We start from the raw sequence: 16,673 nt of genomic DNA, 5'->3' as shown, positions 1-16,673 counted from the left end.
AATTTAAATTTTGTTACATATATAATAAAGTAATCTTACTTGTCCAGATGAAAAATAAAGGATTTTCATACTACTTCTAAAGAAAAACATCACAATAGTATAATATTTGGTAGTACATAATATTTTAGCATCAATTTTCATACTTTGATTGTGCTTAATACGTTGACAGAAGAACTCTACCAGATGATTACACTCCATTTAGCACACGTGCAATGCTATGATTCCTGAAGGGAGATAAAAGAAAATTTGTTAATCGTTCTTTAAAATATACAATGCTATTCGCTTTTTCAAAATTAATACGTAAGTTTGCATGTCATAATAAAAAGTGACAGACAATATCAAGAAGTTCATTGTGAAAATCAATAAAATGATAAGTTCGTTCAAGAAATATCGGTTTTGAATTCAAAAATATTCGAACAATAATAAATTGTTAAATAATTTTCCCTTCATTTCATCATTTCTTATCAATATCTATTTCATGAAGTGTTGAATGTAGACAAAACTTTTGCAATTACAAAGAGAAGAAGTAAATTAAAAGAAACGAAAGAAATGTAGACATCTAAAAAAAGCTTCCAACAAATAGTTTGTCCATCTTTAACATACCAGGGTCGATAATTCCGATACTGTTCAACCCTCAACTCCTACGAAACAAGGCAAACCATGAGGATTGTCCGTAAGCTCCACCCTTCACAACCACCTGTCCAACGATCGTGTTTCACACAAGTTGGTTAAGGGTGAGATTCTCCAATTGGAACAGGGATGACGACGCAAGCGTCCGAGAATAGTGAATAACAGTGGTTCCAGAGGGTTGCTTTGAAAAAGGGGCGGGCTCGAGATGTACCAAGCTCCAGGAGTTCGATTCCCTGGATGAGGGTATCAGTGGAATCCTCAGATTGAAGGTGACACTCAGACCGCAACAAACGTTTTATTTGACTCGTGTATCGACATTCTTTTTCATTATTTTTTTTTTTAATTGAAATACGAGGGTGGTACTTCCTGAACTCATTTGCTCCTGGATAGAACCCGGGATATGAGCTACACCGAACCGTTGTGGGAGATCAATGGAAATCAAGCACCAGTGAGTATAAATAATTAAAAGTGAATCCCTTAATTACAAAGGTATATAGTATAGAAATAAGATCAATAAATTAGTATTATTGTAACACATCTTTTACTACAATATTGTTCAGAATGCTACTTATTTACTGATTAAATAAAATTATTACATTGTGATAATCCATAGAACACGAATGAGAAGTTTGATTAACAATTTTCTAATATTTCTTTCGACATTTAATACAATAATATATAATATTAATATTTAATTTTTCATTTGTGTTTGTATAATAATGAGAGATAATAATTAGCACGAATGATGATATTTCTTTTGCATTAATAAGAAATAGCGTGCATATAAAAGTAAATGCAAGTAAATGAAATAGGTGATTACAGCGGATATGTCGCAGTACGTCAGCGGCGAACTCGGAAGCTACCCGATGTGGGACAGTTCTGTCTTATACCAAGCACCGCCTCCTTCGCACTCTCATGTGAACGAACACGGATTATATAGACAACCCTGTGCATTATTACATCAAAGGTAATTATCCCTGTGTGCTATAGCAATAGCTAAATTTCTTGTCACAATTCTAGTTTACGCAGCGATAAATCGAAGAAATAATTCTGAACTTTGAAGATTTCAAATCTTGAAAGAAATGAGAATTATTTACAACGACGTTTTATTAATTAATTGTCAATGAATAAAATAATTTCAGTCGTTACACGCCTAATGGTAGATCTCCGAATCTCCCATCGTCCACCACAAAGAAACCAAGGCGTCGCGTGGCGACTGTTTCGCAAAGAAGAGCAGCAAACATCCGTGAGAGGCGCAGAATGTTCAATTTAAACGAAGCTTTCGACAAGTTACGCAGAAAAGTGAGTTGTATATGCATAGATTTTTGTTCTATTCTTGAATCTCATAACAATATTGCTAACTTCTATAAGAATGATTATCTTTTGCTACTATTGTATTATGCGTTTGTATAATTTTGTACAATTAATTTTTATATTAGTTATTAGCGAATGTTTATCCAAGTATATACTTTAATGAGCACAACTGAAGGAATTCAGGGAATATTATAATAAATATTTCACTTTGAACATTTTGTATACTTTTGCGTATTATGTGCATTTTGTGCAATTTTACATTTCTCATAAATCCATAGATATCTGCATTCTATTGATATACCAATGTTGCTTAAAATTATTTTACGACCTTTATTCCTCAGGTGCCAACTTTTGCTTACGAAAAACGACTCTCGAGGATCGAGACTTTGCGCTTGGCCATCACTTACATTGCATTTATGGGAGAGCTGCTTGGAATTGAACCGAGTAGCCCAAAACCAGAATACATCCCGAGGGAATACTACTTGCCAAATTAAACCTATAAGACGTAAACACTCATATGAAAACCTAAAACAGAAGAATTTGATCAAAAATCAATTTTTTATACGTAAATCGTTTTACAATTTCAGCAGTCTGGTATTTTTAGAAATAAAATTACCATAACTTGTGATATGCGTAAGAAAACATGGTAAACGGTTGGTTACATATTAAAAAGTTCAATTTGGTCTATTTCAAATGGATATATTTCCTGGAAAATATTGAGTTAACAAAATTGCATATGTATGTACATGCGGTTGAATGATAACTTTGGTTACTGGTAAGAAAACAATATGATGACAACCTTAACAAATCTGGCATTGACCTCCACTCATTCGAATCCTCTCTTTAATATTTTAATAGATACTCGATTTTTCAAACTCACGGTACATGTTTCAAAATACATACAGAAATCAAAGTACATTATTAGATGACAGATTTTTTATGCATTTATGGAAAATTTGCGCCGAAGTGCACAAAATGCATATAATACGCGAAGATATGTATATAAAATATCCACAGTATAGTATTCGTTATAATATTTAGTATATAAAATAATCTTCTACTTAGGTTACATTTTTTTAATTATCTCTACAAAAATATGAATTTACATAAATATTCGCAGTCTATAGATTATCATCTAATTTCTTTATTTTCGAAAAATCATAAAGAAGATTTTTTAATTAAACATATCGCAAATTTGATTTTGTAAGGATATTTAATAAAATAATTACATAAATTGAAGTAACTTACACATACTCGAATACTTCTAAAAATTGTCAACAAATATTTTAAGTTTATTGATAAGTAAATCGTCGAAATAATATAATCATTCATATGAACAAAACTATCGAGTGCAAAATACATCTAAGAACGTAATGTCCTATATGTTTGAAATTAAGTAAGATTAATGTATCCACATATACGTATAAGTGTTACAATTCGAGTATTAAGTAAATTACAGTAAGCGTAGTTAAGAACCCACTCGAAAAAACATTAACTAACACTTAATGTTTATGTGATTTTACGAAATAAGATAAAAATCCGTGTCTTCCATAATTTATGTAAATCTGCTTATTACATATTATCATTATATTTAAATATAAGATGTACAAATACTATCACAGTATGTATCTTTCGTTAATACACCATTTTGTCTGTTTTAAAAGATTGAAGAAATTTCTTTGTATAAAATTTTAACTTGATTGCATTCTTTGAATTATTTTTTACTGAATTGTATTCCTCTCTTATTAGAAAATTTCTTAAGTTTGAGAAAAATAAGAAAGAATCATTACTGATATAATAATGATAATAATAACATAATGCCATGATAATAATAATGATAACAATGACATAATAACGTAATAGTAACAACATACTAAAAATTTCTTAAAACGTTATAAGCCCTCTATTCGATTAAAACGAAAACACAATTGAAAGAATATAAAGAATCAAAGGATCGCAGCAGGGTTAAATGCGGTTTTTTCGAAACTATACTTTTTAATCTGATACTCAGTAATGTTCGAGAATAATCATTAGATAAATTTCAAATTTTTACACATTATTTCTTATAAAGTTACTTACAAAGTAGCATATGATTTTTATGATATTTTAATTTGTTAAATCTTTGTAAGCCTGATTATTTAAAAATTGATTCCTTTTAATAATAAATGTTTTCGGTAAAAAACCGTCATTTCCTTAGTTCTTTAAATAATTTATTTCTGAAAACTGATTAATCGATCTCAAACAGCGATTCGAGAATGTACCCTAAGTTGGTACTTCTGAAGCAATCTTCAAGTTAGTGAAAAAAGTACCGGTTCCACAAAAATTGGATACAAATGTCACTTGTATTGTGCAAACCGATTTTTGGAATAATTACGCTCTTTTGTTTCGCTAGAGGTGTTCCTGCTACTACTTATAGAAACATGAGCGATCTCGCTGGAGTTCATTCTGTTGCATACGTAACAGTTCCAACACAAGAAGTCGCTAAAAAATTGTCTCAGTAAGGATCGATATAACCTATTGAAAATTAATTCTCTAAAAAATAAAAATTATTACTTTAATTAATCTATACTTAATTTATAGTGGCTTGGTGAAGAATAAATTAGCCGCTTGCGTTAATATTATACCAGGGCTTACATCGGTGTAAGTATAATGTATGTACTGTTCATTGTGCATGCAGACTAAAATATTTTAATTTCATTTAGAAATATTATTTATATATTATAGATATGAATGGAAAAATGAAATTAATGAAGATAATGAACTTCTACTGGTAAGAAGCAAAAAAGTAATGTTAGTAGGTTAAAGTTATTGATACACACTTTATATACTTTATTTTAGATGATAAAAACTAGGACTGATACTGTAAATGCCCTAACAAAATATGTAATGTAAGTACATATTTTGATATTTTTGAATTATTATATACATACGATTAAAATTAATTTTGAACTGGCTTTGAACAGGGAGAACCATCCATATGAAGTTTGTGAAGTAATCTCATTACCTGTAAGTATTGTTTAATTATATTTTAACATAGGATATGTACTCTAATATAATGCAGATGAAAGTTGAACAATGTTTTATTATAGATTCAAAATGGAAGTCACAAATATCTCCAATGGATAAGCGAGATAGTTCCACCTATCAATCAAAGAGAGCAATAAAATAACTTTTCTTCTATATCCATATTTAAAAGGATTCTAATGTCATATATTATAATAAAAACATTTATTTACTTTGTTATAAAATAACATGAATTGTTTTATGAATTTTTCACTACCATGAAAAGTTATGTTATGCTAATTAGAAAAAACAATACAATTAACAAAAATGCAAACTAGATCCATTACAGTTGATTTAAATTTGGACACATGGATGTACAAATAAATGATCAAACATTTATAGTGTATAGTCAATTGTATAAATCTTATACTACATACAAATATAAAACTCGAAACTGTATAAATCAAAAATCAATATAAAAATAAGTACTACAATAACTATGTATATTTTCATTTCTTGAACGTTTCTCTCTTTCTGAAAGAAAATTCGTTCTTTTTTTTATCTTATTAGTATTGTCAGTCAATTTATTAATGCAAATATAATAATAAAATTGTTATATTTATTAATGTAAATGTTGTAATAATAAAATTAATTGTTATTGTAGTGAATCATGGCAATAAATTTTGTATACTAACAAAAATTTTTTATACTATCAGAATATGTTGTCCACCCTATAAGTATGTATTATAAGAAAATCACTAATACATTTTATTCGTGAACCATAAATTGTATCTAAAATATTATTTAATGGAGTCTAGGTGTGTGTGTAAATTCGTATTTGAAATATAAGTATTATTTTACTAAAAATTAATGTTATCTGCCACCCTCATATCCTGGATAAAGCGATAACAGAGCAGATGATAAACATTGATTAACTTCCATTTTATAATTTTTGTCTAATAAATAACGACATGACGGGCAATATTGGACACCCGACGAAAAAGAACGTTTTAAACAATTAAGACAAATATTATGTGTGCACGGAATCGTGACAGGATTATAAACAAGTTCCAAGCAACAGGGACATGTGAATCTGCAATTTAAAAATTATAAAAATTTGAAAATATAACAAATATATTTACTAAAAACTTGATGAGTAACATACCTTTCTGAAACTTGTTGTAAAAATGCAGTTTTTCCATCTGGTAAAGCCTTACGACATTCATCCCATAATTTTATATTTGCTTGATCTTCTTCAATATGTTTCATTACTTCACTTTCTAATTCATAACTCTCAAGTTTCTTTTTCTTCTTTGGTGGTTCTTTTTTCGAAGAGGTAGAATTTTCTTCTTCCATTAGTATATTTCGCTTTTTATTTGTCTTATTAGTTTTATTTATTTTATTTTTTGCCATTGCTTCCAAGTATCCATCTGGATACATTGGTTTTAAACCAAGAGCCTCTATACGTGCTTTACCCTCTTCGGTCCATGGTGCAGCTGCTGGATCATCTCTCCTTAATAAATATCTCCATACGCGAAATCCGCTTTTGCCTGTATCTGGATAATACTTTACTACCTTATATATGCCATCATATCTAAAATAAAAATATTTTTGCAAAAACTAAATATTAGAACATATAAAAATAACAATAATGATTATTATTATACCTGTTGCCCTCTTCTGGTGCATATTTGCTATGTTTAGCGAGTTTGAAATTTCTGACAACTCTTACAGGTATACCACCTCTCCAATCTTCAGCTGTAGCGCCGGTTGTCGCATTGAGCTTTGCATTGCAATTTAGAGCCAATGCTTTATTCATTCGAGTCAACATCTGATCGCAACTTTGTTCAGCTGTTCTTTTATTTCCTTTATAAATATAACAAATTAATTGAGTCATAACAAATTTATTTATAATTAAATATTCTACCTGATAGGTCCCTGCCTCCAGAGCCAGTATAAATAAACTCATCACCGTTATCAATATCATCCTCGTAACCTCCAGATAATACAATAGAATACGCACAATCTGTTTCTCTCCCATGAATTCCAGCTATATGTGGTCTATGCACTCCAACTTCAGACACCTATCATTTACATATCCTTGATTTATTTATATACACAAAAGTTATTAAAATTAAAGATTATTTAAAAATTTCAATTACCTGTACTCTGTACATCCAACACATTCCAACTTCTACTCCTGGAATAGGTCCACGATGATTAGGTGGAACTATACTGCACTCTTTTGTCCTTCCTACACATGCCATTCCTTTACCCCAATCTCTCTTACTACTATTGTTTTCATTCGTTTTTTTTTTCGTTTGTTTAAGTTTATCACCTGCCTTTAAAAAATAATGATTTATAAATTTTATAAATATTACAAAATAAAATATTATTAAGTGGTAATTAACCTTCACAATTTCATTTTCATCATTTTTACATTCTGGGCAATACCAGTAATCTTCTTCAGGTATAGATGTTAATGGAGGATTCAAACAACTTAAATGATATGCGGAATTACACTCATCGCATAAGAGAAGATTGTGTTCATCTTCTTTCCCAGCACAGACTCTACAACCACATTCTCTGCATTCCTTATTAGGATTGTCCAAACATGCATCACAATAAGCTTGTACACGTCTTCGTTTACCACTACTGACCATATGTTGTTCATCTTCAGGACTTCTATCTGTAAGAAATTTTGGTTCTTCTATGGCAAAAATCTCTCCTTTAGGATTTACTTTCCGATTCTCAAGTGGTTGGTCCCTATTTAAATAGATACACATATTTTAATCATACATTATACCAACTTAAACTGAATATTTGAATTATACAATACTTACTTTCCAATATGCAATATCCCAATAAGTTCTTGTACCTTCTTCTTTTTATCTATTTTCAATATTGTAAAATCATACCATAATCCTGTTACTTTGGGATCATCAACATTGTGATTGATCATCACTTTTTGACCTATTTTTAAGCTATCAAATTTTAATAAACGCCTTGCACGTGGTCTTACTGATGACTCAGGTACATTGAAAGCTGGAGCTTTATCATCAAATTCCCACTGCATATTATAAATAATATTATCATCTCTTTTAAAGATTTTTAATATTATTGCCTCAAACCAAGCTCCATAAGTTTGATCAAGACAATCTACCGCATCTCCAACCTTATAATATAAACTTTCTGCTTCAGACAACTTTTCTTCTTTGCTAGAATTATCTACAATTTCTTCTTTAATAATAGAACTAGAAGTAACTTTAGTACTCGAAGTAGCTTGGCTTTCTACTTCACTGATTTGTATTTTAACCATTAATTGAATTACATCATTCAAATTAACATTATAATCATATAGCTTATAACCATTTTCTAATTGTTTCCCACGGAAGAATAACCGTTGTAAATCCACTTTTATATTCAATTCCTTTTCAATCTCACGCTGCAAAATAATATTTTTATAAATGAAAGATTTTACAAAATGTTATTAAATAAGTATACGAATACTTCAAATAGATAGAATTATATAAATATAGAAATACTATATTCCAAATAGATAATTTCTTTTTATTCACACATTATTATTATTAAATAATTGTAACTAACATTAAATAAATGTTTTTAATAAAATAATGGAATATTTAATAAAGTCAGATTTTTTTACTTCAAGAATGTCAGCATTAAACGTAAATATCAGAGATAAAATCACAACTTTCACGAAAGATAAAAAATTGTATTTTTTATCTGAAATTAGTACTTCCTATACTACATTTATTTTACCTTAAACTCTTCCACTTCCGTCAATTTGGAGATGGTTAATATTGCCTCCTGTTTACCATCCATTGTTCTCACTTTAACGTACATTTTAATATGTTTATTCAGTCAAAAATTTTCAAAAAATGCGTTATCTTGTGCCTAGTTCTTTAACACAACGATCAACGTGTGCAAAACCAAAAAATGTAATTCACTTCATTAACATTCATAGAAGTGCAAATAAACCAACAGTGACTGTCATCAGTCGTGAGTAACTTCAACACTTGTTGGCATTTACTACTGAGAAATTTGGCGGGAACAGACCGTGGGTATATATGGCGGAAAAAGAGATAGAACAAGAAAGCAGTCACATTCAGGTATATACGTCGTTGTCATTGGTCATTTCCATTAAAACAAAAAAATGAGCCAATCAGACAACTTGCTTTTATAAAATTTATCGTCCAGTAGTAAAAAATTTTATTATATTTGTTTATATTTTATTTTGTGAATTCTAAATCTTAAATAATATTGTGTACCATATTAAGATAGTAATAAATAGGTTTAAAATGAATACTGTTGAATATCTATGATAGAAATATGTAAAAATATTAATTAAATTGTCCAATATATATTTAACATAATAAATCTATACAAACATTTATTTTTTAATTTTTTATTTATTGTACTCTTAGTTTCTACATATTTTAAAAATTAAAATATATATCATATAAAAGTGTTACAAATATGAGTATAAAAATTTGCACGGTCTTAATGCTTACTTTATCAATATGCATGCAATTATATGAATAAGTATATTTTAATTCCTCCGTTATTCATATCTATTGACGAAGCTAATTGAAATATATACTCTTTCCGTGCAGTTGGTTGTTAACAATTTAAAATTGTACTATTTATGTGAAATTTAATAAATTGTACATCTTATAAAAAACCGAAAAACCAAAAAAAGGGTTAAATTGAAAATTAATAGCTTGTAATTATTTAGGAACTGGTAAATTAGCCACAGTCCTAATTCTGAAACTAACTTTTCAAATGTATACCTAGACAGTTCCTTGTACAATTCATATACAATGGTGATCAATTTGATAAGAAATTTTTATACATAAAGAAATATATATAACTACATATTAATATCAAGCTTTCTATGTGTAAATAAAATCTCTAATCCAAATTAGATTTTTTAGAAAATACGATATAATTATAAACACTGAGGATTGTATACAAATTATACAATTTTTGTACTATCTTAATTACTAAATCTTCATTAGTAAAGATTTAAAATGAAAGTACCTTTTCGGATTCATAAAAAAGAAACAATTCCAATCGTAAATTGTACCTCTGAAAATACAAAAAATTGCAATCCTGTTCTCACACAGCTATACTTAACGTACATACAACTTACACATAATTATATTTAATTAATTATATTTATTTAATTAATTTATTAATTACACGATTAATACGCATCATTGTGAGCAGAACTCTAAAGTTTCCAGTTTTTTCTCATATAAAAATATCGGAAAACGATTGAAGTTTACGATAAAATTACAATTTTTACAAATATAATATAATATGTAAATATATATTAAAATGTATTTATACATACATAACTATATTTCTATACTAATTTCTAAAATTGAACAAAAGTTTTTCGAATAAATTCAGGAAATTATTAGTCTTACAAAAATTCAGGACATATTTCACTTATATATACTAATATATAATTTACAATAACTCATATATGACTGTTGTTACGATAAAACTAATATGTATATGTATATATAGCGTAAAGCGGAACTTTAAAGTTGCTACTATTTTTACAAAACTAAATGTTCTTGCAATTTGTATAATTACATATTAACAAGTAATTTGCATAACTTACAATCATGACAATATAATACCATTCATGTATAAACGTAAATTCACAGATTCTGCTCTCTTAAAAGAGTTACTAATCAATTAGAACTTATATAATTACATAGTAATATATAATTAGCGTAATTTATATATAATTACAATTGTAATATGGTTAACAGCTCCATCATTAAATAGAATATTCTAGTAGAAAATGTTGCTCCATCTGTGGCACAACCTATGGCTAAGCAGCACAATATGTATGTACCGGTACGAAACTTAAATGAAAAGAATGTTTTTATAACTTTTGAATCGATATTAATCAGTAATCGTACATGATTATTTATTACTTTATGACTAGAAAAGTTAAACGAGTTGTAAAAATATTCACATAAATTTTGTATATTTAAAGTATTATATAATTAATAAAAACGTCACAAAATTGACGTTATGTTTGAAGTTACAAATTGTATACAGAATTTTAAAATAGACTGATTTCATGTACCAGTACACAGAATAGCTGCTAATGTAAACTTAAACTGCCAATGTAGAACTTTCCAAGTCAATTTCTTTTATTCATCACACCTGGAAGACTTCCATTAAATTTCCTGATTGTCTTCTCCAGTCTCATTATCTACAAACTCAACATGTGTGAATGGAAAATGGCCAACCTTGCCATGCAATTCACCTTCCCACTGACCATTTATATTAGTCTTTGTTACTTTTATCACATCTCCAACTTCTAATTTTAAAGCAGTTTTATCATATGCGTTTGGTACCCTTGCTTGTTTCACTTTTGCAAAAGCAGGCAATGTTCTTTGAATATTTGATCTGCGGGTGGTCCCTTGTCCACTTTCTGGATAAGACATTTGACAAGCAGAAACCGAATTAGAATTTGTAGTTGAACTTCCGCCACTTTCTGGGCATGAATTATTCTCAATCACAGAGTGATTGTCTTCTTCATACTTCTGAACATATGGTACTGGAACTGAACCAGTTTGACCAAGGCTATTTCTAGCAGTCCACCATTGTTCTTCATCTTTTGATATAATTGTAAGAATTTCTCCTAAAAATAACATTATTGAATTTATACAAAATATAAAAACTTACAATTTTAAAAATTGCATTGCTTAATCAAATTATTAATTGCAATCAACTAAAAATATAAGAGACATTATATGTTAACCAGTCACTTTCAAAGTAATACTTAAAATATTTAAAATAAAAATTAAAACCTACGAACCTTTCCTAAACGGTAAATCATCAGGATCATTGCCTTCAAAATCATATTTTGCTATTACCCTCTGTGTCTTTTTAGATGCAGGCCTGATCAGTGGTGTTGTATCCAAATAATGTAATTTGTAAAAAGCCAAAAGGTTGGGAATATCAGGAAACGTTTGATCTCCGATCCGATAACGTATTTGATCACCCTGCTGAATTTTATTTATAATATAATGGCTAACCTTGTTGTCTTCTCGTACACATAGAACAAAATCTCCATGTATCGATGTGCTGTCACGAACTAAGAATACGCCGCCTACTTTTTCACCCATGAGTAAATCCGAGGCATCTTGTCGTGACATTGCACCAAAATACCAACTAAAAAAGACACCACAATAAAAAGATAATTAATCCCACAAAAGATTCAAATTTAAGGTTCTGCACATCAAGTATCATAAATTTATAAAAACAAGCATACATATACATATTAGTAAATAAGAATACAATACAATATACATATCAACAACCAAAATATTAAAAAATACAAATATTACTTTAAATAACATTCGCTTATCTTAAATACATCAAATTATTTATAATATAATTTTCATAAGAGGTTATTACAAATTTGTTCAACATCAGTTAAATAAAACTTTAAAGGTTAATCGTTGATGCAACATCATATTTATTACTTTATTAGACGACGTCAATTGATTTCATGACGCATAACAGCAAGACCAAAATCATTTCTTTATTTACCTGTACTTGTCATATTGATTGAAAGCAGCAGCCATTGTTTTAGCAAGTAATCGGTATTAATTCCAGCAACAGGGCCTTGATGGCGCAACGAAGAGCGCCCCTGTCCGAGTCGGAGGAGGCCCGGGTTCAAGTCCCCTGAATACAGGTCCCCAAGTCCTCCCTCTCTCTTTCTCTGTAAATCCTGCAATATAAAAACATTGTTCTTAGAGTGTTTTCAAACATTAGGCTCTTTCAATGCAGCGTATTTAAAAAGCCATGTTTCTAAATCAAAAGAACATCCTTTAAGTTCGTCCGTACATATAACATATATGATATATTATAATATATTTGAAAAACTTTCGTTCTCGACCTCGCCGATGAACTCGAGTAATAGAATCACTTGTCAATGGGTCTCGTGTGAAGTTGTGTATCTGTTTCAACAATTGCAAACATGTTTGAAGTAAAACCCTTACTTCTTCTAATTTCGTGTTCTTAGGCTTCACCTCACGTCGAATATCGTCAGTGGTACTCTTTTTGCCCAATTTGTCTACTGAGATTGCGCAAAAGTGCAACTTCCTTTCATGCGCGAACCAATAGCAGACGAATAATATTTCGAATTTGCACCTTCGTTAACGCTACAAACAGCATATTCCACTTAAATCTGTGACATAAAAACAGAAATAATAATGATCAGGCCGAAGTTTCTTGGATTGTGAGTATGTGGCGAGTAGAGTGGAAACTTCCGAGAATCTTGAGAAACTCGTCCCTAGCGCTTTCTGTCGTCTCAATGGAGGAACTAAAATCTTCCGTTTAAAAAAAATATATATGTATTTTGTTTCTTCCAATTTACCAATAGTATGTACAAAGATATCGATATATTTTTAAAAATAAAAATACCGCTTTCTCTTTGATTTTTTTTACAGAATATTAAAATGGTTAGGTTTAAAGAAATATTACTTGATTTTCTACAGATTTATTACACTCTTCCCCTCCTCGCATTCAATTTTTTTTATGAAACTGATATTATTTTCCTAAAATATTCCTTCCTAAATGTTCCCTTTATCCTATGAACTGCACTGATACACGTTGTGTAAAGTACAACGAGAAGTAAAACGCATTATTAACATAATTCTGAAAAATGATGACTCATATTGTACAGCAAATTTATCGAGCTAACTGCGTGATTAATGCTGCGCACATTTCGAAGAATTCCATTGTATGATGACCTGTCGCTTGAGGTGGTGGAAGTGTAGGATCTAAAACAGTTATATTTACAATAAAATATATTGAGATAAATTATCAATTAAAAATCATTAGCGTTGACTCAAATTCTTCACCTCGTCCAATATCTTCTTCTTCATTTGATAAAGATTTAAAATCCAATAAATAACTTTTGTAATCAACTTGATAAAGTTGTAACGACATCTTACTATATCTATCTGTTAATTCACTCTTTTGGCGTACTCTAACGCTGTAAGCATTTATGATTTTCCATTCCTAAAAATATATATGTATTATTATATATATTAAATTTGTTACTTTATAGATTAGTTTATAAGAAAAGTCTTACGAAATTGAGAGCTTTCATAGCTCGATAGACTTCATTCATAATGTCGTTTGGTTTAGACTGTGAACGGATTCCTAAATGCCATTTAGCCCGTTTTACTGGCGTACCACGAGCGCCTTGTATCGAGGACGATGTACTTCCTTGAGAACTTTGTCTTTCTCGAAACGCTGACATGTACAAAAAGTATATCAAATATCGTTTTCATAAACTCTATGATGAAAACAATAACAAATTTTTTAAATTCTAAAGATACAGCATTAGTTTATCTTCTTACGTGCTATTCTCTCTGGATGTGGTCTCAAAGGACTGCTACTGGTATCATTGGGGCTAAAAGCAACAGGGGGTGGACTAGAAGCTACATAGAAATCTTTTAATTCAGCTTTAGCAGCCTCGTCTGCAATTCTTTTATTATCTATTATTAAGTGATAGGCAATTGCCAGTTGATCGTGAGGGTCTCCACCTAATAATGCAGAATGGACTTCTGCTTCTTTCACATTGAATTTTTCACAAACTTCGTTTACTGCGTCTATATCAATTACAGAAGCGTCTTGTTCAACAGGCGACGGGAATAAATATGAAGGTAAATCCTTCTGGAACCATTCGTGTTTCCTAAATTAAAAATATTTGTAATTATTTCAAACTGTATCAAAGAAATGTTTAAAATTTTTAAATTTATAAGTAATGCATAATACATATAATAAAAATTGAATATACTTGATATCTTCAATGGTTGCTCTTTTCATAGGATCCACTTGTAACATGTGACATAAAAGACTTACAACACTTTTATTCAGGTACTCTGGGATGGGAAAAACTCCAGCTGAAACAAATATTTGAAATTTTATATGAATCATTAAAATCAAAGGTTATACAGATTGTTATTACTTACATTTAATTTTACGGAAAAGTGTTGGTACATGTTCATCATCAAATGGTAAAGTGCCACAAAGTAAAGCATAAAGTATTATTCCACAAGACCATATATCGACTTCAGGACCAGCATATAATTTACCAGAAATTACTTCTGGCGCTGCATAATTAGGGGAGCCACAAGAAGTACGTAAAAATTCTCCATCCATCATCATGTTTGACAAACCTATAATTTGATAAATTATTAGATTATTTGAATAATATCATTCAATCAATAAACTTTGTTAGTAAGATCTTGACTATATCCAAATACCGAAATCTGCTATTTTTACATGTAGATTGTGATCTAACAATAGATTCTCTGGCTTTAAGTCACGATGAACTATCATATGCCTATGACAATAATCAACACCAGAAATAATCTGTTGGAAGAATCTTCGTGCCTCATATTCCTTTAGTTTGCCATGTTTTACAATATAGTCAAACAACTCTCCACCTGATACATATTCCATTATCATAAATATATCGGTGGGTGAGCTTATAACTTGATATCTAAATTGTAACAAAAAATTGATATATTCTATATTAATTGATATTTTATAGAGCATGCTACTATTACTTACAATTTAATAATGTGAGGATGTCTGAAAAGTTTCAGATTTTGTATCTCTCTTCTAATCTTTCCAACCACATCTAAACTTTTAATTTTCTGACGATTCAAAATTTTCACAGCAACTTTATGTTTTGTTAAGACATGTTCTCCAACTATGAAAAACATAAATTATAAGCATTTTGTATGCTGTGGTATTACTTAATATAAAAAGTAATAAAAGCAATAAAAGTAATAAAGGTTTATTTATAGAAGATTTACGTACTTTTTACTTTACCAAATGTCCCAACACCTAATGTTTGACCAAGTGTATAATGGCCAATCTTAACAATTGGCTGTGGTTGATTAGATGGAATTTTCTCAGACATTGTTGTTAGTTCTATAATATGTAACAAACATCACCAGTCAAATACAAAATATAATGTTAATAAAATTAGATTAGTTAGACTAAATGTGAATTCTTACAATGACAATAACTTTAAGCAAAATACAATCATAAGTTGCAGCTCAAAAATATATAAATTTATGTAGAAACAATGAAGTTAAAATGTCGATAATTACTGGTACTTTATTACAATTGCTTATTTACATTACACAAATCCAAGAAATTGTTTAACATTTAATGCAAGGTCAAATAGAATGCTAAATTACCAGCATTAAGATGTGATAGGAATAAAATAGCTACATTGAGAAATATGAAGATAAAAATACGTAAAATAATAAAATAAACTCTGTCATAAATATTATAAACTAGATGATTAACTTTAATCACCTGATATTATTTACATGTTCTGACACATTATTTCGAAGATACCACTACACAGACATTTAACAGGATATGTTAAATCATTTATCACAAAATTCAAAGATTAGAAAGCTAGTGATAAATTTTATATTGATATTTTTGATTCATAGGAAAATTGAGCCTTCATAATGCTAAAATATCTTATGTTCAGTAAGTATACGTATATAGCGCTATCACGAATTAATCTGGCGGCATATATAAAATTTCTTTTCAAATCTGTTATACGAAATATATAGAGTATATATATAATTTTTTAAATTTATTACCCAATTGTTTAACCACATAAA

At 29.2% G+C, this 16,673-nt stretch overlaps 5 protein-coding genes across 8 annotated transcripts; 2 read left to right on the top strand and 3 right to left on the bottom strand.

Moving 5' to 3' along the window:
* Positions 1 to 808: 808 nt before the first annotated feature.
* LOC126873536 (protein Fer3-like) lies at positions 809 to 4,064 on the top strand. Of its 2 annotated transcripts, XM_050634506.1 has the most exons (5): positions 809 to 1,078; positions 1,443 to 1,597; positions 1,773 to 1,932; positions 2,286 to 2,449; positions 2,532 to 4,064. In XM_050634506.1, exons 1-4 carry the CDS (start codon positions 1,031 to 1,033, stop codon positions 2,436 to 2,438), a joined length of 516 nt encoding a protein of 171 aa, XP_050490463.1. In that variant the 5' UTR covers positions 809 to 1,030; the 3' UTR covers positions 2,439 to 2,449; positions 2,532 to 4,064. The 2 variants fall into 2 exon arrangements, with proteins under 2 accessions (XP_050490463.1, XP_050490464.1); XM_050634507.1 differs by having other exon boundaries at positions 810 to 1,078; positions 1,453 to 1,597; positions 2,286 to 4,064.
* A 143-nt stretch (positions 4,065 to 4,207) lies between these two features.
* On the top strand, positions 4,208 to 5,195 carry LOC126873537 (protein CutA homolog). The gene is made up of 6 exons (XM_050634508.1): positions 4,208 to 4,441; positions 4,525 to 4,584; positions 4,669 to 4,714; positions 4,783 to 4,832; positions 4,908 to 4,950; positions 5,034 to 5,195. Exons 1-6 carry the CDS (start codon positions 4,278 to 4,280, stop codon positions 5,106 to 5,108), a joined length of 438 nt encoding a protein of 145 aa, XP_050490465.1. The 5' UTR covers positions 4,208 to 4,277; the 3' UTR covers positions 5,109 to 5,195.
* Positions 5,156 to 9,039, bottom strand: LOC126873534 (E3 ubiquitin-protein ligase UHRF1-like). 2 transcript variants are annotated; one of them, XM_050634505.1, is made up of 9 exons: positions 8,731 to 9,039; positions 8,123 to 8,392; positions 7,791 to 8,017; positions 7,359 to 7,713; positions 7,110 to 7,289; positions 6,875 to 7,031; positions 6,615 to 6,813; positions 6,113 to 6,541; positions 5,156 to 6,040 (listed from the first exon to the last, which is right to left on the bottom strand). In XM_050634505.1, the coding sequence occupies exons 1-9, from the start codon at positions 8,812 to 8,814 to the stop codon at positions 5,821 to 5,823; spliced, it is 2,121 nt and encodes a 706-aa protein (XP_050490462.1). In that variant the 5' UTR covers positions 8,815 to 9,039; the 3' UTR covers positions 5,156 to 5,820. The 2 variants fall into 2 exon arrangements, with proteins under 2 accessions (XP_050490462.1, XP_050490461.1); XM_050634504.1 differs by having other exon boundaries at positions 7,791 to 8,392.
* A 1,090-nt stretch (positions 9,040 to 10,129) lies between these two features.
* On the bottom strand, positions 10,130 to 13,309 carry LOC126873142 (adapter molecule Crk). Of its 2 annotated transcripts, none has more exons than XM_050633717.1 (4): positions 13,008 to 13,309; positions 12,556 to 12,736; positions 11,819 to 12,174; positions 10,130 to 11,641 (listed from the first exon to the last, which is right to left on the bottom strand). In XM_050633717.1, the coding sequence occupies exons 2-4, from the start codon at positions 12,588 to 12,590 to the stop codon at positions 11,175 to 11,177; spliced, it is 858 nt and encodes a 285-aa protein (XP_050489674.1). In that variant the 5' UTR covers positions 12,591 to 12,736; positions 13,008 to 13,309; the 3' UTR covers positions 10,130 to 11,174. The 2 variants fall into 2 exon arrangements, with proteins under 2 accessions (XP_050489674.1, XP_050489675.1); XM_050633718.1 differs by lacking the exon at positions 13,008 to 13,309 and adding an exon at positions 12,853 to 13,001.
* A 182-nt stretch (positions 13,310 to 13,491) lies between these two features.
* LOC126873137 (5'-AMP-activated protein kinase catalytic subunit alpha-2) lies at positions 13,492 to 16,569 on the bottom strand. The gene is made up of 10 exons (XM_050633707.1): positions 16,354 to 16,569; positions 15,847 to 15,960; positions 15,595 to 15,736; positions 15,285 to 15,523; positions 14,991 to 15,197; positions 14,816 to 14,921; positions 14,376 to 14,710; positions 14,105 to 14,268; positions 13,872 to 14,031; positions 13,492 to 13,790 (listed from the first exon to the last, which is right to left on the bottom strand). The coding sequence occupies exons 2-10, from the start codon at positions 15,947 to 15,949 to the stop codon at positions 13,699 to 13,701; spliced, it is 1,548 nt and encodes a 515-aa protein (XP_050489664.1). The 5' UTR covers positions 15,950 to 15,960; positions 16,354 to 16,569; the 3' UTR covers positions 13,492 to 13,698.
* Positions 16,570 to 16,673: the final 104 nt, after the last annotated feature.

Source organism: Bombus huntii, chromosome 14 (genome assembly GCF_024542735.1).
Source record: "Bombus huntii isolate Logan2020A chromosome 14, iyBomHunt1.1, whole genome shotgun sequence".
Classification (NCBI taxonomy): Eukaryota; Metazoa; Arthropoda; class Insecta; order Hymenoptera; family Apidae; genus Bombus; species Bombus huntii.
Note: the sequence above shows the minus strand (reverse complement) of the source record. Positions and strands in the feature narration are given on the sequence as shown.

Excerpts from the sequence above, each read along its gene's own strand:
- LOC126873534 (XM_050634504.1), bottom strand. The coding sequence starts at position 8,814 with ATGTACGTTAAAGTGAGAACAATGGATGGTAAACAGGAGGCAATATTA. Across the intron at positions 7,032-7,109 it reads GTTGGATGTACAGAGTACAG|GTGTCTGAAGTTGGAGTGCA; the intron begins GTAATTGAAATT and ends TGTAAATGATAG. Across the intron at positions 6,542-6,614 it reads GCACCAGAAGAGGGCAACAG|ATATGATGGCATATATAAGG; the intron begins GTATAATAATAA and ends TTTTTATTTTAG.
- LOC126873137 (XM_050633707.1), bottom strand. The coding sequence starts at position 15,949 with ATGTCTGAGAAAATTCCATCTAATCAACCACAGCCAATTGTTAAGATT. Across the intron at positions 15,524-15,594 it reads CATCCTCACATTATTAAATT|ATATCAAGTTATAAGCTCAC; the intron begins GTAAGTAATAGT and ends GTTACAATTTAG. Across the intron at positions 14,032-14,104 it reads CTATGAAAGCTCTCAATTTC|GAATGGAAAATCATAAATGC; the intron begins GTAAGACTTTTC and ends ATATATTTTTAG.
- LOC126873142 (XM_050633717.1), bottom strand. The coding sequence starts at position 12,590 with ATGGCTGCTGCTTTCAATCAATATGACAAGTACAG. Across the intron at positions 12,175-12,555 it reads AATCAATATGACAAGTACAG|TTGGTATTTTGGTGCAATGT; the intron begins GTAAATAAAGAA and ends TGTCTTTTTTAG. Across the intron at positions 11,642-11,818 it reads TGATTTACCGTTTAGGAAAG|GAGAAATTCTTACAATTATA; the intron begins GTTCGTAGGTTT and ends TGTTATTTTTAG.
- LOC126873536 (XM_050634506.1), top strand. The coding sequence starts at position 1,031 with ATGAGCTACACCGAACCGTTGTGGGAGATCAATGGAAATCAAGCACCA. Across the intron at positions 1,079-1,442 it reads TCAATGGAAATCAAGCACCA|GTGATTACAGCGGATATGTC; the intron begins GTGAGTATAAAT and ends TAAATGAAATAG. Across the intron at positions 1,933-2,285 it reads TCGACAAGTTACGCAGAAAA|GTGCCAACTTTTGCTTACGA; the intron begins GTGAGTTGTATA and ends TTTATTCCTCAG.
- LOC126873537 (XM_050634508.1), top strand. The coding sequence starts at position 4,278 with ATGTCACTTGTATTGTGCAAACCGATTTTTGGAATAATTACGCTCTTT. Across the intron at positions 4,833-4,907 it reads GCCCTAACAAAATATGTAAT|GGAGAACCATCCATATGAAG; the intron begins GTAAGTACATAT and ends GGCTTTGAACAG. Across the intron at positions 4,951-5,033 it reads GTGAAGTAATCTCATTACCT|ATTCAAAATGGAAGTCACAA; the intron begins GTAAGTATTGTT and ends GTTTTATTATAG.